At 53.1% G+C, this 27,004-nt stretch overlaps 1 protein-coding gene across 3 annotated transcripts in view; it reads right to left on the bottom strand.

Annotated features, from left to right (window-relative positions):
• Window positions 1-230: 230 nt before the first annotated feature.
• Window positions 231-27,004, bottom strand: part of MGRN1 (mahogunin ring finger 1, E3 ubiquitin protein ligase) — a 59,757-nt gene continuing 32,983 nt past the window's right edge. Inside the window, exons 2-17 of one of the 3 annotated variants that reach the window (XM_006874888.1) lie at window positions 23,088-23,206; window positions 19,497-19,585; window positions 18,574-18,720; window positions 17,496-17,613; window positions 15,401-15,467; window positions 14,654-14,703; window positions 12,742-12,789; window positions 12,401-12,469; window positions 10,034-10,193; window positions 8,090-8,199; window positions 6,659-6,724; window positions 4,950-5,176; window positions 2,922-3,045; window positions 2,736-2,784; window positions 2,215-2,304; window positions 231-271 (exon numbers count right to left, since the gene is read on the bottom strand). In XM_006874888.1, the coding sequence (XP_006874950.1) occupies window positions 231-271; window positions 2,215-2,304; window positions 2,736-2,784; window positions 2,922-3,045; window positions 4,950-5,176; window positions 6,659-6,724; window positions 8,090-8,199; window positions 10,034-10,193; window positions 12,401-12,469; window positions 12,742-12,789; window positions 14,654-14,703; window positions 15,401-15,467; window positions 17,496-17,613; window positions 18,574-18,720; window positions 19,497-19,585; window positions 23,088-23,206 (1,574 nt within the window). Of the gene's footprint in view, window positions 272-2,214; window positions 2,305-2,735; window positions 2,785-2,921; window positions 3,046-4,949; window positions 5,177-6,658; window positions 6,725-8,085; window positions 8,200-10,033; window positions 10,194-12,400; window positions 12,470-12,741; window positions 12,790-14,653; window positions 14,704-15,400; window positions 15,468-17,495; window positions 17,614-18,573; window positions 18,721-19,496; window positions 19,586-23,087; window positions 23,207-27,004 lie in introns of those variants that run through there. The other 2 variants (XM_006874889.1, XM_006874890.1) reach the window with 2 other exon arrangements.

Below are 27,004 nucleotides of genomic sequence, written 5' to 3'. Positions count from 1 at the left end.
TGGACCCCTGCCTGCAGCAGGCCTAGGATACTCCAGTCCAGATGAAAACTAATGACTCCAAACTGCACCAGGTACAGACAGGTGCCCATGAGAGCTTGCCTTCAGAGTCTAGGCCCATGGGGGACACTGTGGATTGGAAAAGTCCAAAAAACCTCAAGCCATTGCTCCCGCTGCCCTGCTGGGATGCCAGTCAGAGCCACCTGAAAGCAGAGAAAGGGTCACGTACCAGCTTACTCCTCTATACCAGCAGAGCAGGAGTCGGGGCCCAGAGCTGCCAGAGAGGAGAGACAGACGGACTCTCGGTTAGCCAAGTACTCACAAGGGCCGCACAAGAAGCGACATGATGCCCCCTGCCCACTGACACCTGCTGACAACACCCTCAGTCCACACTGAGATCCACTGAAGTGGGGGTGGGGGTCTGCTGGCCCAGAGATGCAGGGCTGTGGATTCAGAGTCCAGCGCTTGGTGCTGGGCCTTCTGACGGCTGACCCCAATGTGGAAAGGTGGAGGGCCAACCCCACCCCACAGGAGCAGGACCTGGGCTTTCACCATTTTACATATAGTCTCCCAAGAAGGAACAGCGAGGGCCATGGGGAGTTGTTAGCGGAAGGACGCACGCACGCACGCACGCTCGCACGCTCGCAAGTGCTGAAAAGACAGCTGTGAGGTGAGAAAGGAGAAAGCAGAGCATAGGTGTCCCTGGAGCACTTGTGTAACGCACAGCACAAGGGTGGGCACACACAGGATGGCACCATGCACTCCCCCCAGCCCCCCACCCCGGCTTCAGACAACTGTTAGCCCCAGTGCAGAGGGGAGGGCAGCCGGGGGCACTGGGAACTCCCCATCATCTGGCTCACACCCTGGAGCCACGCTTGGCTGTGGGTCTCGTCTGTGAAGAGTCCCTTGGTCTTTCTAAAACGATCAGACTCAGCTTAAACACTGTCCACAAGTGCAGGCCAGGGAAGGGACCCTATGAATCTGCAGATTCATGATTGGGCACAAAGGCCCTGCTCACGCATATTCACTGAGCTCCTGCTAGTCATGTGGGGTCTCCTGGACCCATGAGAACATCCACCCAGGGGAGAGAGTGTGGAGCACCCTGAGGACAATGGCAGCCTCAAGCAAGGGTCTCCCACACGCATGTGTCCTTGCGCTTTACAAGGATCAGGTAAACCAGCATAAGTCACAGTTGCTGGAAGCGTCCTGAGGCCCCGAGGACCTATCTGGAGCAGCAGAATCCGAGCCCTGAGTTCACTCCGAGGAGTTAAGGTCAGAGAGGAGACGGGGAACAGAGTGGGGTGTCACACTGGGAACCAGCCCCCTGGTGGCTCTGACTCACTTATGGCTCCTCCACTACTCTGCCTGGAGCTGGGCACGAGATCCTCCAGTCTGGCCTCCCTGTCCTACCGTGGACGTCCCATGCTCAGCAAACCCTCCCTTGAGGCAGAGCCAGGCCTTCCTTCTATGCACCCACGCCTCTGAGAGAACTTCCGGAACACCAGCGCAGGTGGGCTTGTATCAGGGACAGCTCTTCTGCACCAATCAAAACCCATCCCACTTTTTCACACCTCAAGACCCCACCATCACCATAGGCTGCTGTTTAGGGTGGGCCAGGGGATCAGACTGGTACCAGGCAGTGGGGGGTCTGGAGCTAAGAACGGAAGTGCCACACTCAGCCAACAGCTGTTTCGGGGGCCCTACCTTTGGATTCCAGCACCTTCTCCATGTCCAGGGCCCCAGCTCCACTCCCATTCCCTGACCCTCCCTGGAAGCCCAGGGTGTGAAGTGCTGAGCCTTCGAGGGCAGAGGAAAAGGGGCTAAGCAATGGGCCTGGCCGAACCTTTGGAATGGGGAGAGACAAACTAAGGCCTGTCCCACGGTCCCTGGCCTCAGGCACCAGGATGCACAGCCTGTTCTCTGAGGTCTGACTTCCCCAGGGCACCACAGAAGCCAGCTGGCCTCTGGGGCAGGTGGGTGGCCCAGGGGTCCCCCACAGGGCAAGAGGCAACATACTCGCGGCTTCCAGTTTTCGGTCTGTAGCCCACCTGGCTGGAAATGGGAAGGTAAGAAAGGTAGCTGGTAAAGCCTGCCCTGGCCTGGCTGCTGAGTTGGATGGCACACAGGTATCGAGATGGGGGGGGGGGGGGCTAGGAGGCCCGGAGCCAGGACTGTGGCTGGGCAGGCGCCCTCAACACCATGGACAGAGCACCATACCTGGCAGGTAGATGTCAGCGGGTGGGCCAAGGCCTCGGTGCTCAGGGCTGCTGTCCTGCAGGGCATTCTCAGTGGATGCAGCCTGGCTCCCTGGGGTGGGGAGGGTAAGGTCAGGACCAAGCAACCAGGAGCCTACCATCCCTCCGCCTGAGAACACCCCACCCAGCCTCATAGGAGTCCAGAGGCAACTGGTTTCCTTCCCTTTCTGCTGCTTCTCTTCCTGACCTCCAGCCTTTCGTTTTATTTAGTTTACGGGAGCAAGCCAGGCCCAAGTTTTAAAATATCATTGTTTGTCTATCGTCCCAGGTAAGCAAGTACAGGCCAGCTTTGCACCCATCCCAATAGGCCAGGCTCCTGGTGTAAAGGCCAGGACAGAAGGAAGCATGCTCTGAATGTGAGGTTGTGCGCAGAGATGACCAGGCATGAAGCACAATGCAAGCTACAGATTCGGCCTGGAGGCGGCCTTGGGGTGGGCATAGAGGAGGCAGCGGATGCCTGAGTGGGCAGGAATGAGGGCTCACCTTGCTTTACAGATGCTGATACCTCGTCCACCTCTTCCATGATGAAACTCTAGGGAACAAAGACGTGCCCAGGAGGGGTACAGTCAACCTCGGGGGCACTGGGGGGAGAGAGGATAGACCGAGGCCCCAAGCTGGTGTGCAGGGCAAGTGGGGACGGGTTTCCCTGGGAAGGATGCAGGGTCTCACCTCGGGGGTGCTACTCTCACGCACTGCCAGTTCCACGCCACTCAGTGGGGGAAGAGCGTCTGAGTCCTCAGAGAGTTTCTCTTCATCTTCTTCATGAATGGGGGATGATGGGGACCGTAGGGTGCTGGGGGCAGAGGGACCAAAAGTGAGGGTGGGTATAGAGCAGGGGTGGGAGCCTTTGTTATGCATCATTTGCGGGCAATACAAAATTATCCATTTAAAAATTCGTCTGCCATATTTGGTCAAACAATTAATTAGTGGTCCTGGTGTGGCGCTGTAGGATAAGCACACGACTGCAGGGTCAGTTTGAACTGCAAAGTCGGTCGTTCAAACCCACCAACTGCTCCTCGGAAACCCTATACAGAGTCACTATGGGTCAGAAGTGACTCAACGGCACTTAACAACAACAACATCATGATGCCTCATGGTGCTGCAAGATAATGCACTAGACAAGGTCGGTTTGAGCTGCAAGGTTGGCAGTTCAAACCCACCAGCTGCCCCTTGGAAACCCTATACAGGGTCACCATGAGTCGGGACAGATTTGACGGTACTCAACAACGACATGACAGCTGCAAGTGCAGCTGCCTTTGCAAAACCAATGACTCCTCAGCCTTATAAGGCCCCAAGGCTGGATGTTCCCCACCCCTAGAACTGAGGAAATGGGACATGAACGCTAGATTGTGATACCCCACTGGGACTGGCCACTCCCTCATGTCCAGATCTAGATCAGGGTAGTCACAGGACGTCAGCCCAAATGTACACCATCAGGGGACACGTACAGAAAACTTGTGTTTCCTAAGAGGAGACAAGAAACCACTGGCGGTAGGACAGGGGCAGGCAGCATCAGGAGAAAGATTCCCCATCTCTTCTGGATCCCTGACACTTTGCTGCACGTGTGAGTCACATGGAACCTGGCTTCGTTTCCTAGCACTCTGCTTTACTGGGCTTCAGATACTGCATTTTTTAATTGAAGGTTTGTGGCCACTGTGCCCCCAAGGCAAGCCCACTGGCACTATTTTATCAACAGCCTGTGCTGCACTATTTTATCAACAGCCTGTGCTCACGTCCAGTCTCTCACAGTGTCCCGAGCTGGTCATTCTGGAAATATTTCAAACTTTTCCATCATTCTATCATGCACTTCAGACACTGTGGTGGTGTGTAAGCATAGCTTCTGTGTGCTGGGAAACCCCAAAATGCATGTGACTGCCTTTCATGTGACAGGCTTTACGGCAGTGGTCTGGGACGGAACCTGAAATCTGAGGTATGGCTGTCCTCTCCTATTTAAGAGCCGAATGCATGTGTGAAGACTGAGCTAATACAGCTTTCTCACTCCATGCATGTCTCCAAGGGGGTGCTGAAGACCCCTGGCCACCATAGCCCTGTGGCCATCGGTGGCTCTCTGGCATGTCCAGGCGGCTCTGTAGGAAATGCATGGACTTTGGTTGTGGTGGCCGGTCACAGGGTTTCACATAAAGTTCTTGGGCATTCCACACTGCCCCTGCAGGTTGGGGCTCAAGATAGGCCTGTGTGGCCTGGGATGAGGAGGGACAGCGGAAGGCTCTCTGGATTCCCCAAACATCTTGCTTTTGCTCCCTAAGTTTTGTTGTAACCAACTTTGTCTTAGTTAACTGCAGTCAAGTCAGCCCTCAACTCATGGCGACCCCACGCACATAATGAAACACTGCCCAGTCATGCACTATCGCTTGATGATAGAGGACGGACTAAGGACACATAGGGTTTCCTTTCCACAGGCTGAATTTTGGAAGTAGGTAGCCAAGCCTTCTTTCCAACTCATCTTGTTCAGTGCTGCTGAAGCCTGTTCAGCACACTAGTGACACACGGGCCTCCACTGAAGACAGGTGTACTGGCTGAGAATCCAACCTGGGTCTCGCACATGGAAGGTGACAATTCTACGAGTGTCAGCACGACTGAAACTCCTAAATCCTGGTGACTCAGTGGACGAAACACGTCATGACCAACCGGATCGGAACATCACCCCCTCTCTGAGGCCTAGCAGAACCGACTTACCTGTCTGGAGACCTGCTCCGTGCTTTGCCCTTGTGGTGGCCACTGTCCAGGATCTGCTCAACGCCAGCGAGTGGACAGCTAGCCTGCGACAGGCCGTCCGAGACCCCTGAGTAGGTGATCTCCTCGTACAGAGGTGCGGAAGGGATGGCAGGGGAGGCAGCTCGTAGGCCGTTGAGTGCCTCCAGCAGTGAGATGGGCTCATAGCCTGGCGGGACGCTGTCAGGACTCTGCGGAGACAAGCCAGGTGAAGAGAGCTGGCTAGGCAGGCTCCCTTGCCCACTGTCTAGGGGCCCAGAGCCCGAGATGCAGGCTGGGCTTGCAGCCCCAGGGATGGTCTATTCCCCAGGCACACTTTCTGCTCTGCCTACTGCGGAGGTAAGCTCCCAACTCCTGGGCTGCTCTGAAAAAAAAACTCCCTGGTTCTCTCTTGCTGCAACCGGCAGCCAGCAGTGAACTTGGCACAGAACAAAGACACAAACTCCAGCCAGTGAGGTAGAGAGGCAGCCCCCGCCCCGGCCTCAGAGGAGGACACAGATGGGGCCATGGGAGGTTGTGGGCATGGAGGGTGCCCCAGACACCCACATGCCCCCAGTGGATTGGTGGTCAGGGTGGAAGGCAAGGCAGGCATCTGGCTGGAGCTGCCCCTGTGCCTGGGCAGTGTAGGGAGGTTAGTGACAGCAAGGGAAACCAGGAGACAGGATGGAGCGCAAAGCCATGCCAAGGAGAGAGACCAGTCAAGGGTACTGGGTCCCCGGCCACCCAGGTGAGCCTGGCACAGGCTGGACGTGAGAACCCCTTTTTGGGTCTGGGAGGTCATCTGTTGGGGTGATGGCTGCTCCAGGCAATTCTAGTGAGCACCCTCAGCTTAGAGTCACTGTTTTTACCCCTCACTTGGATAGGAGTGACTTTTTCTGGGGGTGAGTGCCCCTCGGAGGTCCCACTTCCTGGTCCCCCAGGCGTGGTAGTGGGGAAGGTGAGCCGGGCCACAGTGCCCACCAACATGCTCACAAGACAAGGCAGAGGCACCAGGTAGGCAGCTCCACCCACGTGACAGAGGACACGAGGGGCTCCAGAGATCCCAGAGACCCCAGGGACCCCAGGGGCCGGCAGCTCCCAGATGCCTGTCACCTGGGCTACTTTTATCAGGCCTGAATCGGGCCAGGCTGAGAGTGCACCCACCGGACGTGCATCCACACCACACTGGGCTCCCACACCTCTACAAAAAGGGAGAAGATATAAGTAGAGGCCAACTCCTCTCTAAGATGCTCGGGGAATGCATGGTGGAGTCAGGTCTGCCTGGGCCAGTGGGAACCCCCATTTCTGGGTCCCCTGGGCCTGCTCCCTGACACATGGAAAACCAGGAAAACCAAAGTTCTCAGGCGTAGCGCAGGGAGAGCACACAGCATGCGTGAGAGGCACCGTTTGCAACGTTAGTTCCACCTTCAACTTTCATTCCACTGCCAGCAAGAAAAAAAGGGAAACGAGGCTGTTTGGGGAGACCACGGGGGGAGCAAAGCTGCTGGGAAGAGGTGGCACACAGGCCTGAGAGCTGGAGCGAGCTTTGCTTGTCCCTCAAAACTCCCTTCGGGGGCGGGGGGGTGTGGTGCCAGGACTGGTTTGCTGAACCAGACCCGTGAGCGCGGGGCCAGTGTGCCATCCTGTCTGTGTCCTTTGTGAAAATGAGAGCCATGAGGACCAAGCACACTTACTGTTTCCCTTTTGGGTTTCTTGCTGGCCAGTGAGGCAGGGTGCGACTTTGATTTTTTAAAGGGACACTGTCGAGATAAAAATTACACGTTTTACATGACTGCACCCCACTTGGCCCAAGAGAGGTGAGATGGGGCCCCTGAGTGAAGGTGCAATCGGACCACAAGGACCTTGTTAGATGCAGGGTCTGACCAAGATCGGGTGAGCCTCACACCCACCACCCACGGTCTGAACCAGGCTCCTGCACTGGGGGTACACGGAGGTACTTCAGTCTCAACCAACATAATGATTAGGCTCTGCTGAGTGTCAGCAACCCATCAAGATGAGGTAGAATATCAGCCCACTTGGTGCCTCATGGAGTTCTGGAGAGATGGGTCCTGGGCCTGGAGAATCATGGGACTGGCTGCCGGCCCCAGAACCCAGGAGGAAAAAGGGTGGCAGTGGCCACCTCCCACCATGTGCTCCTTTCCTGGTGGCCCTGGGCCCTCTTTCCTGGGCCAAGCATCCTGGCTGATTGTTCCCATGTTGTCAGACAAAGTACCCAAGTAAGCACACAAGAGCCTGCAGGGCATGAGCCCCGCACCCCAAGGGTCTCTGCGCCTCTCTCTAGCTGCAAGGCCACACATTCAGGGTTTGAAAGAGAAGCCAGATGTTGGGGTCTGAAGGGGACCTACAGACTTTCAACAAACACCGTGCCCTGAGCAAACCTCATCCCTGAGGGCAGCATGGCCCCAGCTCCAGAGTGCACAGATGTGAGGAAGAAATGTCAGCTCGGTCTGGGGGCGGGGGGGTCACACCCTCCCCCCCCAGAGGGCTGTGTCTTCCTGTGAGAGCTGGGAGGGTCTTAACCAAGCCATCTCGTATGAGTTCCAGGAAGATGACATGCACACTGACCAGACACACACACTGATCACACACGTGCACACTGACAGCACATACACTGACCACACACGTGCACACTGACCGCACACACAGTAAGTGGGACACAGCTGTCCTTCTTTGCTCCATCCTCGTCTCCCCCATTCTAACCAGCTCCCCATCCCCCACCTCCCGTGTCTCTCCAGTTCTCTCATCTTCTCAATTCTCAGTCTCCCCCTTTCTACTCTGTCTCTCTTAAGGTCCCTGAACTTAAACTCTGGCTCCTAGTTGCCGGAAGAGGAAAAGCAGTCAGGGTGTCTATGTTTTCTAAGCTTCCCCACCCCCACCCCATGGTCCACCATGCCTAGAGGTGGCGGTTAGAGAAGGAAGCTGCCACTAGGGGACACTTCACAGGCAGGGCTCCCGTCAGCTCCTTCTCATGCCAGGGGGTCACCACCATCTCAGGTCCCCTGGTGGCAAGTGAGCCCACAGGACAGAAGGCCCCAGGCTGGTTCCTGGCCTCACAGTGCTGCCCCCCCCAGCCACGGCCCCGCAGGCAGGAAAAGGGTACTTACTGAGTGCTCATCATGGTCCACGCTCTGGGCCAGGACGGGGCTAAAGGACACAGGAGACAGTGCCCCAGGCTTCTTCCGCACGGCCCGGATCTGTAGAAGGGCCCGGAAAGCTGCAGCAGAAGTGGGGGAGGAGGCTCATACCAGGCAGGTGGCCACCATGCCAGACCCACGGAGGCGTCAAGCTCTGGGGATACCAACTGCCTGCAGCAGCGACCTAGGCCAAGCCAGGCTTCCAGGTCACCGGTAAACAAAGTCTTCACAAGATGGCCCAAGGCAGGGAGATGGAAGCCTAGCACTGACGGAGTGAGGAGCAGGGGCCAACATCTGTCAGACCCGGCTCTCCAAAACAGAGACCCCTCACGTCGTATACTCAGGCCGAGTCCCTGATCCTCCAGGTCCTGACACCCAACCCTGTAGGCCACACTGCCTGCTACCCTGCTAGGGCCCAGCACACTGAGCCGTGCAAGTCCTCCTGGGCCCCAGAGCCCCTAGACGATAGCGGCTCAGATGCCACATTTACACGCCCAGCCTGCCCCACAGTCCCTGGAGAACTGCCACTGTGCACACTCCCTTCCCATAGCCCACCTGCTTCATGGGGAAGCAGAGGGGCAGTCACATGACAAGTCAGTGTGTTTGCTTCCGGTGCATGGGTTCCAGGTCCAGTTCCAAACCATCCCCGCTCCTGTCAAGCTGCATGACTTTGAACAAATCCCTCTCTGAGCCCCATAAACAGCGCCAAGCCAGGCACGACAACTCGGCTCAGGCCGTCAGCACGGTCCTGCTCATGCAGACCTGAGGCCGGCTTACAAGTTTGGCTGAAGCACCAGCATCTTTCCCAAGCTGCCCTGGGGATGCGGGCCTGCACACCAGATGGGTGAAGAACATTAAGGGCAGTTTTTATTTCTAAACCAATCATTTACTTAATGATGCTTCCAAGGTGAGACAGACACCGTGCAGCCCCCACAGGTTAAGCCCCCAACACCACAGATGCAGAACATATTTAGAGGGCTCAGGACCACAGAGCTGAGAATGTTTGACTCCCTGTATCTGAGGACAATTACTGTGTTCAGAATTCTGCCCAACTTGAAGACTTCTCATGGAGACAATTTCTGGAAGGTTCTACATACCAAACTGAATTCCTAGATCAATTTTATCTCCAGCACATTTTTTCTGCTCTCATGTGTTCAATAATTTTTATCTAAATAAATTCATTTCTACAGAAATTCAAATTCTCATGGACTCCAGACTTTCTGGACTCATTGAGGCTGGATAAAGCTTTGACACTATGGCCCTATTGAAATACTCAAACCTTAAATCAAAAATACACCAGAAGTCTTTGTTAAGGCAAACCACAGCTTAGCTTCACTTCTAACAAATGTCTGCCCTGAGCAAGGTGCTCCTTTAAGATCTATTTATATGGGATAAAATGGGCAACCATAACTCAAAAGTTCAGGTAGGAAAATCAGGGGGCAGTGAGTTCTCGTCACAGGGGAGGGGCAGTTCAGAGGAGGGTGGGAATGGTTGGACAACTTGAACATCATAAATGTTGCTGAATTGGGGAAATGATTGAATTGGTTTTATGTCATGCTGTATATATTCTCAACACAAAAACATAAGGGGACTTCAAAAAGTTTGTGGGAAAAATTTCATTAACTTTCTATTCTGGTTTCCCACAAACTCTGTGAAGGCCCTTTGTAAATAAATTCATTTCCAGCTAACCTTTAAAAAAAAGACCAACTTTTGTCCTGTTTGAATTTCCCAGCACGGTAGGCATATTCTCTTGTGACCATCATTTCTACCAAGTATGACATTCCTGGACTCAGATCATCCCACGTGCATGCCGTTGTGGGCACTGTGGCCCTTGTGCTGTGTTCAGCAGCACGTGCCCCCTTCACCCTGAGCCCATAAAGGCGTGCGGCTCCCCAGGCACGAGGCTGTACTCACGCAGACGGCAGATGGGGCAGTTGTTGGCCTGGTAACGCAGGGTGTCAGCACAGGAGTTACAGAGGCAGAGGTGGCGGCAGGGCAGGATCAGTGTGTCCCGTAGGTCTGACAGGCACACCACACACTCATTGCTGTTGTCACTGTTCTCGTCATCTGAGGGCTGAAGGGACAAGGGCCTGTGAGTCGGTGTCACGAGGGCCAGATGTCCAGGGGTCAGGGCCCCCACGCTGGAGCCCCCACGCTGCCCCTACAGGCCCTGTCTGTCCCAAGCTTGGGATCCTGTGACATGTGGACCACCCCACCCTTCCCAGGGAGGAGAGTGGACAGCACAGGCCCTGGGGTGCTGCTCACTTGTGCAGTGTGGGTGGAGCGCATGCCTCGAGCCCCAGTCTCCCATTGTAAATGGTGCGGATGCTGAGCATCTGTCCTTACACACAAAATGCTCACTCAGCACAGAGTCCCCACAGTGTTACTCGCTGCCACCTGCACAGTTACCTCACCTTCTGGAAAATTCCAAGGGCATGGCCTCATCAGGGCTGTCTAGGCTTCAGGACAGAAAGCCATCACACTGGTTTACACCAGCCCTCCCTCCCACACTAACCAGACCGCAGTGGTTTGTTATGTTTTTATGTTTTTCTTATTTTTGATGTTTGATAAGATCTGTATAAGAACATATTTCAAAAGCCCCTTTTTATATAAAAATAAACGAAAACTAATCGACTTAGTCCCCTAGTTCCGCTACAATAGAAATACCAGACGGGGAAGGTTCTAACAAACAGGCTTTGGGTTTTCACAGTGAGTTGAGGCCCTGCTCTAGAGAAAGAGTCCAGGAAGGTTTGCAAGTGGCTCAACAACATCCGGGGGCCCCAGCTCCCCCAGACTCTGGTTTGAATTCTGACTAAATCAAGCCCCATGGAGCCCGAAGCTGCTGCTCCAAGTGGGAGTTCTGATCCTCGTGCCGTATCTTGCCAATGGTGTCCCTCCCAAGTCTGCAAATGGCATGGCATGGGGTTGTGACTCAGACAAGGTTCCAGAGACAGAGACATGCAGCCAAGAGAAATGCTCAGTGGACACCAGGCCCAAGTCCTGCCCAGGACACAGCAGGGCAGGGAGTCTGTGACACTCCCCATCTACCCACACATACACACACATACACACACACACACACACACACACACACACACACTCGGGCAGGCGGACGAAGGCCCCCCCCCTCCGATTCGCTTCAGAACTGAAGAGCAACATGGAGAGCTGTGAGGATCAAGCCCACACCTTCAGTGTGAGCAGAGGGTACCCGTGTATTTTGTTAAACATATCAATCAAATTTAACACGTATGAAAATTATCTTCATTAGGTGATGGCAGCCCTAAAACAGGAATCAACAATGCTGGTCCTCCACCTAAATTTGTCAACAAAGTTTTATTCACACACACAGTTATGCCAATGAAGTTACATACTGTCAGCAATTTCTCTGGGGCAACATTAATAGCAGTAAGTGACACAAGACCACATGGCTTACAAAGCCAAAAATATTTACTGCCTGGCCCTTTAAAGAAAGTCCACCAACCCCCGGTCTATTTCCTCTGAAGAGAGCAGGGGCGATTCATCTGGGACTAACCCCAGCCTTTGGTGGCCTGGCCATCCTGAGTAAAGCTGGGTGACCAGGCTGCTAAGGAAATATTATGAAGTAGGCAGCAGTTTCGTTCACGCAGTGTGCCTTCGAAGAGTATTTGGGAAGGCCGGCTACCCTTTCCCACCCCTGCTAGACCAGGACTTGAACTTGACAGCGCGTATTTAGTCACACTTTATTGTGTCAGTGACCAGTGCTTCGACAACATCTAGAATTTGCATCACTCCACTAGAGAGAGAGATAAAGAGGGACAAAGAAGGAGGGTGTGTGTGCATGTGGTGCTGACTTGGGGTGACCAGTAGAGGGCAGCACTGATCCAGTCATGGACAGACCCCTACACGCGATGCTCAGAGACAGGATGATACAACAAGCCAGTGAACTTGTTTAAAGGAGGACAGAATGTTCTATAATGCGTTAACTTCACAAAAAAGAAAAGAATGTTCTATGTTAACTTCACACACACACACATCTAAGAAAGGTTAAATGAGAACATCAGGCCGTGATTTGATGTTCACGGGGGAGGAAGTGCTCAGGAGGAGGACGAGAATGGTTGCAGAAGGCAAGAAATGTCCTTGGTGTCACTGAATTGTACATGTAGACGCAGCTGAACTGCTGTGTGTATTTTCACCAGAAGTAAAACAAAGAAATCAAAGTAAGGAAAAGAATGGAGTCTGGGGAGAAGCCCAGGAAGGAGCCTGGGTCGGGGCTGGCTGACTGGACCGCTCCCCAGGCCCTACCTTTGTCTCCTGGTTGTTCTTATTCTCAATGCCGTAGATCTCCTGTAGCAGGTAACTGACTCGGTCCACCTGGAGGGCAGAGGCATAGCTCTCTTGGGCTCTGACCCCACCTGACCCAGCCCTAGCCCCAGGAGCTGGCCAGTGAGGCCAGATGAGGATGCAGGGACACCCGCTATCTGCCCAGCCCACCAAAGCACTGTCACCAGACATAGGGCGGGGGCCCACGAAGACTATTCACCAGAGGGCCTGAGTCAAGCTCCACAGAGGATCAGCACCCACACCCTACGTGCAAAAGCGTTTTTTTAACACAGAGGGTTCATAAGACAGTGAGGGAAACTTACGATTTGCTTCTGCTTTAGAGGTTTCACGGAGAAGCTGCCATCCACATGCTGCCGGGAGAAGAAACGGAGGCTAAGGTAGTGGGGCCGCTCAGCACCCCTAGCTGGACACACAGACACACAGACAAACACACAGAGACTCACATACACACAGACAGAAACAAAGACACAGACACACTTCCTTATCCACAGCATAAACATGCCCCACAAAACAGGGTGGTCTGGGGACTCCATGTCTGAGTGGAATAAAGGATGAGACCCTCAAGGCAGCTGGACGGCCCTTCCTTGACCACTCTGCGCCCACAGCTGGCCACAGGAAAGGCCCTGTGAAGACCAAAGGGCCAGAGCAAGGCTTCTCAGAACACTATGCCACATCTGGGTCACAGCTACCTGAGCACCTGAAGACAATGTCCGGGCCCACCCCACAGAACCCAGCCAATATTCCAGGGAGGACAAGACCTTCCCCCACAATACAGAGTCCCTGGTTGCAAAACTTACGACCAAAATTACACCAGTGGTAAAGTTCAAAGCTCTAAGGAAAGAAAGAACAAATGCCCGGCAGCAAGCCTCATTGGGCGGCATCTGAGAAAATCCCAGCTTGGCCTTCCATAGGTTATGCAAGGTCTGAGCTCGGAGCAGGCCCACTGGGTCTGCCACGCCAGCAGGTAGGAGCATCTGGACAAACCAAGGGGATCAGACCAAGTTTCCAGCCTGTTAGATTACACCACCGAGGGGCTTCTCCCAGGCTCAACACACAGAAGGCACATTGACCATGGGACGGCAGGGCCAGCAGCGACCAGCCCTGCAGGCAAGGCCGGCTCAGCAGTGAGCCAGTACTGAACCAGCTGGATGGATACCTCAGCAGGTGGCCAGACAGGCAGGCCAGAGGAGCTGTAGCCTGCTGTGTCCCCTCTCCTGTGTTCAGAAAGACTTGGTCACAGGAAGGAGCCTTGTACCTGATGCGGGGGAGCTGAGTGTCAGCAGGAAAAACCCAGAACATTCTGAGTCTCCAGCTCCATCCAGCCCAATGCTGAAAACACTGCCAGTGTGGGGAAGGGGTGTCAGCCATGGTATCAGGAAGTGCACCCTGCTGCCCAGGGACAAGTGTCCCCATGAGCTGAGACCCTCCGCACTTACTGGCTACAGGGATGGACACACCACCACCCAGGAACCACCAGTGACCACTGGGTCTGACTGTCCCTAGAACACAGGATTCCCTCAGTATTCCCATAGCCACCACACACACACACACACACGCACACACGTACATATACACACCACACACACACACACTTCCCTAACCCCAACAAAAACACTAAACACATCCAACAAAACACAAACAGCTCGAAGCCTGGGGACAGCGGGTCAGGTTGGAAATCAGGGCATGTTTCCAGAGGTCCCTCCCCATCAACAGCTCATCTTCTGGGCAGCCATCCCCAGCCTGGGATGATCAGGGAGGACTGGAAAGCCTCCCCCCATCTCCTGCCTGTCCCTGTCCACAGTCTGGGGACTGCAATGACATAGATGCTCGTCCCCCATCCTCTGGAGTTCCTCAAGCATCCACCATGGACCAAACCCCAGGGAATGATGGGGGAGGGTGCCAGGCTCTGCCCAGCCCCCAACCCCCGCAGGAGAGGGTGAGGAAACCAGGCAGAGGGGACAAAGTGACATGGAAAACAACAGGGAACGCAGTAGCCTTGGCTCTCTGTGCGTCCGTCCTGTGGCAAGTGGATCCAGGGCTGGGAGACCTCATGTCAGGGTCCCTGCCCCAGTTGGTAGGATGACAGAGCTCCCACGGGCTGGCCTCAATCTAGAACCTCCTCCTGGCCTCCAGGACCTGGCCTCTGGTGTCCACCCACTTCCCCCAGCCTTCCCCCAAGTTCCCCAAGGGGCAGGTGGGCTACATGGCACATACCTTTTCAAAGGCAGCCAGGAGAACGTGGGCGTGGCCAGTCACCTCCACAACTTCAGGAGAGAGGGGGAGGGGCTCAGTTGTCAGAAGGGCAACAACCTATTCAACCTACTCAACTGTCTCTGTTCCACCCAGCATGGCGCGGTTTCGCACCTGCGTGGACCCAGCAGGCCAGCCTGCAGTCTGTGCCCCGGCTCCTCCGCCCGCACGGCAGTCCCAACCTGCTGACAGGAATATAGCCAGCTGGCAGCCAGGGACAAGAAGGCCGAGGATGGGCCCAGCTGGCCTGAGAATCATGGGGGGCCTCAGCAGCCTCAGCCTTAGCCTGGGGAGCCTCAGTCCACTGCCCAGGCTGAAGGCAGGGGCAAAAGCCACATGGCCAATCAGCCAGTGGGCAGAGACACTGCTGGCCAGTCCTGCCCTCCCTGTCTCTCACCTGACTAGGGCGTATTCTCAGGCACATGGGAGCCCAGGACACAGGTGGTCTCTGAAGGTTATAACTGCATTGATCCAGCCGGAACACCCACCCATCAATCAATCTGTAGTCCCCAACAAGGGTGGGGGTTTCCAGATCATGGAACAGAGGGGGACAGAAACATCCACTGCCTGCAGGCCCTGGGCCCACACCTGCCCTGTGGGCAGAGCCTGCAGTTCCCACTCTGGTCAGGTGGGTGGGGTCTTCCCACAGACCCACAATGTGGAAAGCAGCAGTCTCAGGAGATGGGAGAGGGAGGAGTCAACGCTGCTCACCGTCCCCTTCGTCCACCACTGCCTGGACGACCACTGGAAACACGCCCCGGTCCAGATCAAAGTTCAGCTGAAGAAGGAAGGACATAAGGATGGTCAGGACCTCGGCGGGGATGAGCCCATCGGGGGAGGGGCACCCAGCTTGGATCCCCCCACCCCAGGGATGGAGCAAAGGGGAGGGGGCTCTGGAGAAACCCTTCCTCTACCACCCTGCAGGGCTCCCACACTAAAGGCCACTTCCTCCCACAGCCCACAAGGCCTGGCCATGGGCTCCAACTTCATCAGGCCACTGCACAAACTCCTCCTTCTGGAAGGAGGCCTGGTGGCACAGTGCTCAAGCACTTGGCTGCTAAGCGAAAGTTTGGGGGTCCCAACCTACTAGCTGCTCTGTGGGAGAAAACACATGGCGATCTAGTCCCACAAAAGTGACAGCTTAGGAAGCCCTATGGATAGTTAGTTCTGCTGTGTCCTAGAAGGACACTAGGCGTTGGAATAGACCACACCACACACAACCACCACCTCCTTCCTGAAGGGGCCTCACGCTCCCAGCGCGCTGCTGAGCACTCCCACTCAGGACCCCCGGCACACACTCACTCAGCTCCAGCATCGTCCGCGTCACTCATGACCACAAGGAAAACTCCAAACTCACTGAGTGACAACACTAACTCCCCACCAGGACTCCAGATTGAGAACCACAAGGTCGGCGGTTCAAACCCACCAGCGGCTCCTCGGAAACCTGATACATGGTCACTATGAGTCAGCACCAACTTGACTGCGCTTAACAACAACAACAACCCCCCAGCAGAGCCGGCCCACCTCCCAACCGCTCAGCATCTGGTCAGAGAAGGCAGGCAGCCAGGTGTGCTGTTTGTTTCCAGAGAAAGCAAACACTTAATTCTCAACCAAACCAAAAAAATCAACCTGAACTGGTTTATGTTTTGCTGTGTCTATTGTGAACAATAAGCTAAATGAAACTACAAAATATCTATCCCAATAAATTTCTAAAAATCTAAACCAAGTTCAGGGTAGAGCGGCACTGGCACTGGGACCAGGGGGGCTTTCTACACGACACGCGTCCATAGTGACAGTTCTCCTTCATGAGCTCTGAGGCTGCATGACATCACAAAATACAAAATGAATGACAAGCTGATGTCAAACTGAGTCCAGCTCATGGGGACCCTAAGGGTGTCAGAGCAGGACTGTGTCCCACAGGGGCTTCAAGGGCTACATTTCTAGAAATGATCACTTTACTTCCACGGTACCTCTGGGGAGACCTGACCCTCCAACCTTTCCCTGAGCAGCTGAGTGTTTTATAACCACTTTGTTCCACTCAGGGGCCCCTGTGTATACAACAGACCTACTGCCGTTGAGCTGACTCTGACTCCTGTTGTTGTTGTTAAGTGCCGTTGAGTGGGTTCCAACTCATAGAGACCCTGGGCAGGAATTCTAAGGAGAGGCTGGTGAGTTTGAACTGCTGACCTTGCGGTTCAAACCGACCTTCCAGTCCAGTGCATTACCCTGCAGCGCCACACCAGGACTACAAAGAGACCCTATAAATGACATACGTGTACGGTGCCCGTAATATAAATGAACTAATAAGCAATCCCTTTGCGGTAGGCACTTAGGTTGTTTCCAAGCTCTGGTAGCGTAGTGGTTACGAATCGGGCTGCGAACCTTAAGGTCAGCAGTTCGAAACTACCAGCCGCTCCGCGGGAGAAAGATGAGGCTTTCTATTCCCGTAAAGATTTACACCCCTGGAAACCCTGTACAGGGTCGCTATGGGTCGGAACCGACTCGACGGCACTTCACAACAACAACAACATTAACAAAGCTGGACCACGTGTCCTTCAGGTATCTGATGACCCGGCTGTGAAGCTGACAGCCCACCTTCACAGGTCCTGAGGTCCTGCCAAGCGCAGCCCTGGGGCCCCTCCCTCACGCGGCACCGAGTGACCTCGGTGGTCAGGACCTGAGCCCTGGTGGGCATGCATTTCTGTGCTGCGCCACCCCTCAAGGAGCGGCCCCCATGGCCCCTCGGTGCCTACCCTGCCTCAAAGGGGAGGGGATTGGAGCCACAGGGGCTCATCCAGGGCGTTACCTCATCATCCTTCCACTCAGAGAAGTCAATCTTGAAGGAGGGCAGGGAGAACTGCTGGCCCACCCCTCTTTTGTAGTGGACAGTCTCCGACTGCAGAGCGGCACTCTTGGGGCTATACCTGTGTGGCAGCAAAAGAGAAGAGCCAGGTGAGGGTCTGCCGACACGTACACGTCCCCCGCTGGGCCCCATCCCTGGCAGCTAACCCAAGAGCCCGCTGGCGCACACGCTCCTTGTGAGGGTCCGGTACCCACTTTCCTTTCAGGAACAGAGCAGCGATCACCGACTGCTGCTGTGCACAGAGGTGTCTGCTCCCAGTCACTGTGCACAGAGGTGTCTGCTCCCAGAACACCACATGAGAGGCTCCAAAAAATCCCCTTCCCAGATGGGGAAACTGAGGATCAAGAAGTCAGGTGCCTGGGTCACATGAGCTCCCCACCAATCCAGCCACCAAGTGGCTTTCCTGCCCGAGCAGGAGGTGGGCACATTCCTGCCCAACTGAAGCAGTGAACTGTGGGTTTCAACTTTCTTGGCCAGTGGGACCCGAAACTGGCCAAGTTTCTATCCAAAAGCCCTAGTGGCACTATAGGATAAGCGCTGGACTGCTACCCACAAGGTTGGCAGTTCAAAACCTACAAGCTGCTCTTCAGGAGAAAGACAAGACTGTCTGCTCCCATACCGATTTATAGCTTCAGAAACCCTGTTGGTTCAGAATCAACACAGTACCAGTGAGTTCTGAGTTTACTACAAAAAGCTCAATACAGAACACAGCTGGGAGCTGGGCACTGCACACCACCAACACACTCGGTTACTAATCAGGAGTGGAAGGTTCAAGTCCTCCCAGAAACATATTATTACAAAGTCCTGGTGATTCACTTCTGAAAGGCAAGCCCTGGAAAACCCTGTGAAGCCCACTTCTACTCTGATGCACGCGGAGGTGCTGTGAGTCATAGCGGACTTGAAGGCAACTGGTTTGGTAGCATCGCTGCTGGGGTCCAGGCTTCCCTGCGCACACACGTGTGAGGCACGCACACGCACATGTGTGATTTATACAGGCGCCCGCCAGGGCGTGTGGACTCACACAGCCATGCCGTTGAGGAACTCCTCGGTGGCCTGGCAGTAGATGCTGATGGCCACACGGGCGTCCGCATCAAAGGTGAACTCCAAGCTGTAGAGGAGCCGAGGCCTCTCACTCTCCTCGGTGGGGCTGTCAGTATCCTCTTTGTTCCTAGGGGCCAGGGAGGTGTGGATACAGGAGGAGTGGTCAGCAGGGACTCTGGTGGCTGCCTCCATGTGCCCGCTGTTCTAACAAACATGGGAGTGCTTCTCATCTGGACGAGGCCGAACAACCTGGGTTTCCCTTCCCGCCTCCTAACCCACAGAGAGCAGGAGTGAAGAGCTCAGATTTGAGAAAGCCCCAGATACCACAATGCCCCAACCTTGGTACTGCCGACATGTGGAGCCGATTCCTCCTGGTCATGGAGTGAGGGCCGACCTGAGCTCAGCAGCACATAGACCACCTGCTTGCTAGGGGGCTGTCATGCCATTCCCAGCTCTAGTTCTGAGACCAGATGGTCTCATGTGTTCACAGAAAGCTAAAGGGACTCTTGGTCCTAGACCCAGTTTCCCAGTATTGGCACTACTGACACTTTGTTCCGGATCATTCCATGGTGAAGGCAGCCTGTGCACTGTAAGGTGTTGAGCTGCATTGCTGGCCTCACCCACCAGGTGCCAGGAACACACCACCGCCGGCCTAGCTGTGTCAACCAGTCATGTTTGCAGATGCCCAAGTGATCCCCAGGGCACAGATGTCCCGGAGAGAAGTCTGAGTTAAAGGTCAGGTTCCAAGCCAACCCTGGTTGACCTTCCCCTCCCACCCTGTCCGCAGTCTCCTGAGGTTACATAATGGGGAGCAGAGACTGGATGGGCCCCCAATGCCTCCCCTCTTCCCAAGCCCAGAAGCAGGTCCCCCATGCCCCCCAGCTGAGCACGCACCCAGGTTACCTCACAAGCCGCAGCGAATCCTTGCGGATGTTCACCAGGCTCCTCAGCGTCTTCACTGGCTCATGGGGGGCGGGAGTGACATATGGAAACTAGGGGGGAACCCAAATAACCTCAGTGACTCCCCAGAAAGTACAGAGGACAGAGGGGAAGCAAGTGCCACCACCCACTAGACCCCCGGGTATGGGGGCAGTGCATGAAGGTGGTGAGGCGACTATTCCCATTTTACTCAGGAGGGGAGTTCCAGGGACAGGGATGATTTCAGAGTCGTCACTCAAGTCACCCAACCAGGGCCCCCCACTGTAACTGCAGTTCCAGTAAGGACATCCTCAGCCTGGCCAGAGGGAGGAAGGGGTGTAGGATAGGGCAGTTTCTTCACACTGCAGCATTGGTCAGTTTACAGGCCCGATTCTGTACCCAAACAGATGTGCTCAGGTCCTAGCCCTGGGCCTGTGACTGAGACTGTGTTTGAGAAAAGAGGGCTCAGCTCTGTGGAATCAACTTGGCGGAAAAGGGGTTGTGGGTTTGCAGATGTCACTGGGCCCTAATCCTGCCTGAGTGGTGTCTTATAAGAGGAGAGCAGACAGGAGAAGACAGCACGTGAGGAACCCTCTACAAACCACGGAACACACGGGACTACAGGAAGAGGAACTGGATTGAAAAACAGATCTTTCCCTAGAACCCAGAGGGCATGTGACCTGCGGATGGTCTGAACTGGACTTCCAACTTCCAGAACTATGAAACAAGTCCTTAACAAAACAACCAAGTCACACATCTGTGGTATTTTATGATTGCTTCTTGTTTTAGGTGCCATGGAATCAGTACCAACTTCCAACAATCCAACGTACAACAGAAGGAAACACTGCCAGGGTCCTACACCAACCTCACAATTGTTGTTACATTTGAGCCCATTAATGTTGCCACTGTGTCTATTCATTTCATTGGGGGGGTTTCTCTTTTTCTCTGCCCTTCCACTTTACCAAATATGACATCCTTCTCCAGCGACTGGTCCCTCCTGATATGTCTGAAGTGTGAGAGACAAAGTCTGGCCATCCTGGTTTCTAAGGAGCACTCTGGCTGCACTTCTTCCAACACAAATTGGTTTGTTCTTTTGACAGCCCATGGTACTTTCAATATTCTCCTCCAGCACCATAACTCAAATGCGTCAATTCTTCTACAGTCTTCCTTATTCACTGTCTAACTTCCATATCCATATGAGGTTATTGAAAATACCATGGCTTGGGTCAGGCACACCTTAGTCCTCAAGCTGACATCTTTGCTCCTGAACACTTTAAAGAGGTCTTGTACAGCAGACTTGCCTAGTGCAATACGTCATCTGATTTCTGCTTCCATGAGTGTTGATGGCTGATCCGAGCAAAATGAAATCTTTGACAACTTCAATCTTTTCTCCATTTATAAGGATGTTGTTTATTGGTACAGTGGTGAGGATGTTTGCTTTCTATACATTGAGGTGAAATGATACTGAAGGCAGTTATCTGTGATCTTCATCAGTATTTTAATTTCTTTTCGCTTTCAGCAAACCAAGTTGTATCATGTACATATTGTAGGTTGTTAATGAGTCTTCCTCCAATCCTGATGCCATGTTTTTCTTCATATAACCCAGCTTCTCGGATTATTTGCTTAGCATACAGAACCTATAAGTATGGTCAAAGAATACAACCCTGGCACACAGCTTTCCTGATTTTATACCACTCAATGTTTCCTTGTAGTGTTCAAACAACTGCCTCTTGGTCTATGTACAGGTTCCTCATGAGCACATTCAGGTGTTCTGGAATACTCATTCTCTGCAATGTTGTCCATAGCTTGCAGTGATCCACACAAGCGAAAGCCTTTGCATTGTAAGTCAAGCACAGGTAAACATCTTTCTGGTATTCTCTGCTTGCAGCCAAGCTCCACCTATTGACTGCTATAGCAATCCTAGGCTACTCAGACCATAAAGATGTGACACACACACACACACAGAGAAGCACATGCCACTGAAATCTGAAAAGGGTAGGTGGATAGCATCAATGACAATGGCCTGCCTGAGACAGCTCGCTCCAGTGTCTGGCCAGACACTACCAAAAGGGGTCACTGGGTGAAGAGTACGTGGACTCTCTCCGTATTGTGTCTGACGACCTCAGGTGAACATACAATGATTTCACAACTAAAAAGTTATTTGAAAAGAAGACCCCTAAGGCCAGTGGAAGGCCACTTGTGCCCTTGGCACGGAAGCTGAGGGAAGAGGTATGGAAGCGAGGTCTGAGTTCCTGTTCTGGAAGACTTTGGGCTGGCTCCGCACCGTACCAACTGGGTCACTCTCCTCTGAGCACCCCACTCTGTGCAGTGGGGGGCTCCTTCCCCCATGTGTGCCCTGGCTCAGCCAAGACTTCTGCACAGCTCCTGCTGTTTCCAGGTTAGCACCCACCACCCAAGTGTTATCCTCTTCTCTGTCTGCAGTCCCACTAGGGAAACACGTGAGACCTGCTCCGAGTCTCCACCCCGGGAGAAGACTGAGGCACACAGCAGGTGCCACACATGCACCAAACATGTGAACAGTTAGGTGGTGAAAATGTTTTGCACTCGACTGCTAAACTGGAGGTTGGTTTGAAACCCAGCCAGTGGTGCCGTGGAATAAAAGCCTGGTGATCCACTACCCTAAGATTACAGTCGTAGAAAAGCTTCTTCTATTCTGACATACACGGGTCACCAGGAGTTCGAAATGATATGATGTAATGGGTCTGGTATTTTAGTTTAGAGAAGGCCAACTCTGAAAATATGCTCACTCAATTGGATCCATAGGCATTCCCTCCTGGGAAGTGATTTAAAAAAAAAAAAGAATCCAAGAGGCTGGAATGCTAGCTATGAACTGGGCAAATCAACGTACACCTCCCCACGGAGCCTGGATGTGTCGTCAGCTTCGATAGCGCGGCTCTGTCCCCAGTTAGCCACTCCTAGAGCCATGGAGGCACAGAGATTAAGCGCTCAACTGTTAACCAAAAGGTCTGTAGTTTAAATCCACCAGTTGCTCCATAGGAAAAAGATGTGGCAGTCTGCTTCCAGAAAGATTTACAGCTTTGAGACCCTAAGAGGCAGTTATACACTGTCCTTGTTGCTGTTAATGCCGTCGAGTTGGTTCTGACTCACAGCAACCCTGTATAGGGTTTCCCAGGAGCAGCTGGTGAATTTGAACTGCCCGACTTGTGGTTCAAACCAACCTTGCAGTCCAGTGCTTATCTTAAGTGCCAGACCAGAACTCTGTCCTACGGGTTGGTATGAGTCAGAATCGATTCACTGACAGTGGGTTTGGTTTTGGTTTAATCAGCCCCTGCTGATGGCTCTTCTGCCTCTAAGGGGCAGCATGGAGACATTCATACTCAGTGCAAACTTACACTGACCCTGCGTGGCTGATGGCTCACCAGTCTTGGGGTGAGCCAGTGCCCACTGTCCTCACAGCTGGGACATGGGCTGAGATAGGGGTCTAGTCAAGGTCTCTGGCAAACCCCCCCACACACATACAAACGCTCCAGTAACCCTCTCTGACCTTGTCCCAGACCCTGTTCTAACCCCAGTCCCGACCTCATCCCAGCTCACCTGGACTGGGCGATTGCCCAGGAAGTTCAAGTCCATGTTCTCACCAAAGAGGTAGCCTTCGGGATGGGGGGTGTCAAATTTCTCGCCACCCATGAAAAAGTGTGAGGCAAAGTAGTTTCCTGGTAAAAGAGAAGACACAACTGTTGATTATGAGGGTCTTCCCTACCCCAAGAAGGCCCTGTTTTCAGAGAGGCTGGTAGAGATCAGCTCAGCCCAACTGTGTGGACTTCTAGTCACTGAGTCTGGGTGCGAGCTCACCTGAGTCCCTCTGCCCTGAGTCAGCAGCTACAGCAGAGACAGTGGCTGTGTACCTGCAGGCAGGAGAAAGGCTGACAGAATGTACCCTTTGGCCATTTAATATATATGTTTTTGTTTTGTAAGTGTATATCAAATATCTTTGTCTTGTTCATCTGTGAAATATAAGATGTAAATGGAGAGCCACAGGGAGGAAGTGAGATAAATGCTGTTTCAGGGAGGGGACTCTAATCACTGAGATGGAACAAAGTATATCATTTGCTGAATGTAGAGTTGATGATCTTGTCTGTAAGCCTTCACCCAATTCATAATAAAAAGTTAGTTTAAAAGCACCGTGACAAACAAAAAACACTGTGCCAAAGACTAGTTCTGTGCAAGATGGCACAACGAATGGGCTTCCCAGTTCACAGAGCAAGGCGGTTACTACGGTTTGTTGATCCTCAGATTGAGAAGCCTGAGTGTCTTCAGGCAGGAGGCTTCCAAGAGGAGTGACATACCCCTGGGTACTTTACTCGAGAGCAAAAAAATTAGAAACATTTGCCAAAACACGGTAGGGTTGGGTCAAGGGGCCCAGGGATTGAGCACGGCTGAGAGGCTGTCCTGAGTCATTTCTGATCCTGATTGTAACCTTGTGGGGCGCTGGACTGCTAACTTCAAGGTCGGCAATTCAAACTCACCAGCCACTCTTTGGAAACCCTACACAGTGGGTTACTTAATGGCACTGAACAACAGCGACTAACGGAGCCCTGGTGCCAACGTAGGATAAGCACTGGACTGTTAACCAGAAAGGTGGCGGTTCAGACAAGGGAGAAAGATGAGGCTGCCTGCTCCTACAAAGATTTACAGAACTTATGACTCATTAGCAGTGGGTCTGGTAGCCTAGTGCTTACGAATCGGGCTGCTAACCTCAAGGTTGGCAGTTCGAAACTACCAGCTGTTCCGCCAGAGAAAGATGAGGCTTTCTGCTCCTGTAAAGATTTACAGCCTTGGAAACCCTGTGTAGGGTCATTATGAGTCAGAACTGACTCCACAGCACATAACAACAATAACCCCCCCAAACTGACTATCATGTGTGACTTCTGTGTGGCCACTGAAACAGCTTATGGGACCCAGCTGAGACACAGAGAGCACCGTGGGAGGAACGGCTGGTGTCAGAGCTGGGGAAAAGGGTCAAAGAGTCAGCCCTGGGCTGATGACAGTGAAGCTCTCTCGTCCCCCAGCCCACAGCCCCTTGAGAAGGGAGAGGAGGCACACAGACATCACTGCCACCACACTACTTTGTGTGTTCTACGTCTCAGCTCTAGTGGGGGCCCTGGTTCAGCATGGAGAGGCAAACCTGCTCAGTGACTCTGCAGAAGTAAAGCCTGGTGTTCTGCTCCATAAACATGACACCCTAGAAGGCCTCAGGGGCAGATCACCTCTGTCACATGGGGTTGCCATGAGTTGAAAATGGACTCAACAACAGCGGAGTCCCTGGGTGGTACAAAGGGTTAAACATGTGGTGCTTATGTGCCGTGGAGTCGGTTCCGACCCATAGCGACCCTGTACAGGGTTTCCGAGGCTGTAAATCTTTACGGGAACAGAAAGCCTCATTTTTCTCCCGCAGAACAACTGGTAGTTTCGAACTGCTGACCCTGAGGTTCGCAGCCCGATTCGTAACCACTATGCTACCAGAGCTCCTTATGAGAGCATAGAGATGTTTTACTTTTGGTGACGGGACAAGTAGTTCCAAGTGTGGATGTAATGAGCACAGCCCAACCAAGTACAAAGGACTATTTGATCCCATACAGGTGAGTATGGGCATATGGGCACCCAGGTAGGTTTAGGTGTGTGCATATGTAAGAATACATAACAGTATCTACACAACCCAATGCCATCAAGTACAGCTCAATTTTCCAAAACAGTCGATCTTTTTTTTTTTTTTAATGGTTATTGTGAATTAATTATGTGAGTTTATATGGGAGAACATTAGCTTTACATTCATCCCATCGTATATCATTTCATTGCCATGGTTACACTCCCCTCCATGCATCATCAACCAGCCAAAGGGTATACCCTGCAAGCCTGCCCCCCAGTCATCAGCACACAGTCCCTCTCCCTCTCTGGGTCTATAGTCCCCAGCTGCTCCATCTCTCCACCGTCATGGTCTCTGCCTCCATCTCAGGCATCACTGATTCTCTGGGTAGGGTCCCGCACTCTACTCTTCTCCCTTGATGGTCCCAGGGACCTCCGCTCCTAGACTGCAAAGTCAATCACTCCCCTCCTTTTGCTACAAAACATCTACCTTTACATTTGCAACCCTCACAATCAGTCCTGATAACAATTATTCACTATTGTACCACAAGAGACCTATCCGCATTTCCTTTCATCAGCCCCACCACCACCACTCCCCAGACAAATAGGATACTACTCTGGAAATTCTACCTTCCTGCACCCTCTGGATCTAGGCTCCCTCTTGAAAGCTTGGAAGCCAGTCACTTTTGCCTTTGTAGACCCCCCTCCCCCCCATTTTAGGGAACCAATGTCCAAGTTGCCCATCCCTGTCTACTCTGTGTATTGAGGGGGTGGGAATGATTCTCGCTGTAAAGATTTGTTCCCTCTTTTGAGCTACTGCATCCATAGGTGTAGGTCAAGTTCATCAAATCGTATCAGATTACTTTTTTTTTTTCCCTCTTCTTTCTTCTTCTAGTTGAGCTCTGATCATCCATTCAATGAAGCCAGGTCAAGTAGGTATTATCTGCAAGTGTGGGTGTTCTTATGCATTTGCCCCCTCTTTATCAGATGGACACTTCACTCTCCACTCTAGTCCTCTGTGGCTATGTCACTGACTCTGGGCCCAGGAGTCCCCAGGTCTTGCCATACTGCTGGCCAACCAGGTCTCCACCTGGCTTCACAGGAGTCTACTGAATGTTGTAGGGCTTAGCTCACAGCTTCATTGCTGTTTTTCCCTCACTTTCCCTTATCGGTGATGAACATGGTCACCAATCAGAGTGCCATGTCAGCTTGTGTAGTCCCATTGAGTCTTAGTCTTGGAAGGGGGTTTGCCCTGAAGGGACCTGAGCACTTGCCATGATGTCTCCCGGGTGAGCAACTTGCTTGTACTTGTACTAATCAGGCGGAATACCTATATTGTTTTGTATTTTTCCTGTCGGTCTTTCTTTCACAAAGTACGTTCTGTTCTTCTAGTTGTTCCAGGTTGGTCTGTTTATCCTTTGAATTGGAGAATTCCCACCTCAGAAGATTCTGGATGTGGTTCTGGATTCCACCTATGGTCTTAAGTAAGGCAGAGGCTCCACAGGAAGCCTCCTTCACTGGGCACGTGGTAGCCCCATTTTAGGTGTTCCAGTCAGTTATTCCAATCAGGACTCCTGGTGTGGCGCTGTGGGTTAATGCACCAGACTGCAAAGCCGTTTGAACTGCGAGGTCGGCAGTTCAAGCTCATCAGCTGCTCCTTGGAAACCCTATACAGGGTCACTATGGGTTGGAACTGACTCGACGGCACTTAACAACAACAACAACAATCAGTTATAGGCAGAAGACAACTTACAAGCTTTCTATGGTGATATTTCTGGCTATTCCTTTCTTTCCCCCCTCAAGTGTCTATTTTATAATGGTATACAAGGGAAACCAAGATTCAAAAGACAGCCAAGCATCTTAACATT

Source organism: Chrysochloris asiatica, unplaced genomic scaffold (assembly GCF_000296735.1).
Source record: "Chrysochloris asiatica unplaced genomic scaffold, ChrAsi1.0 scaffold00305, whole genome shotgun sequence".
Classification (NCBI taxonomy): Eukaryota; Metazoa; Chordata; class Mammalia; order Afrosoricida; family Chrysochloridae; genus Chrysochloris; species Chrysochloris asiatica.
This window is presented reverse-complemented; position numbering and strand designations above follow the sequence as displayed.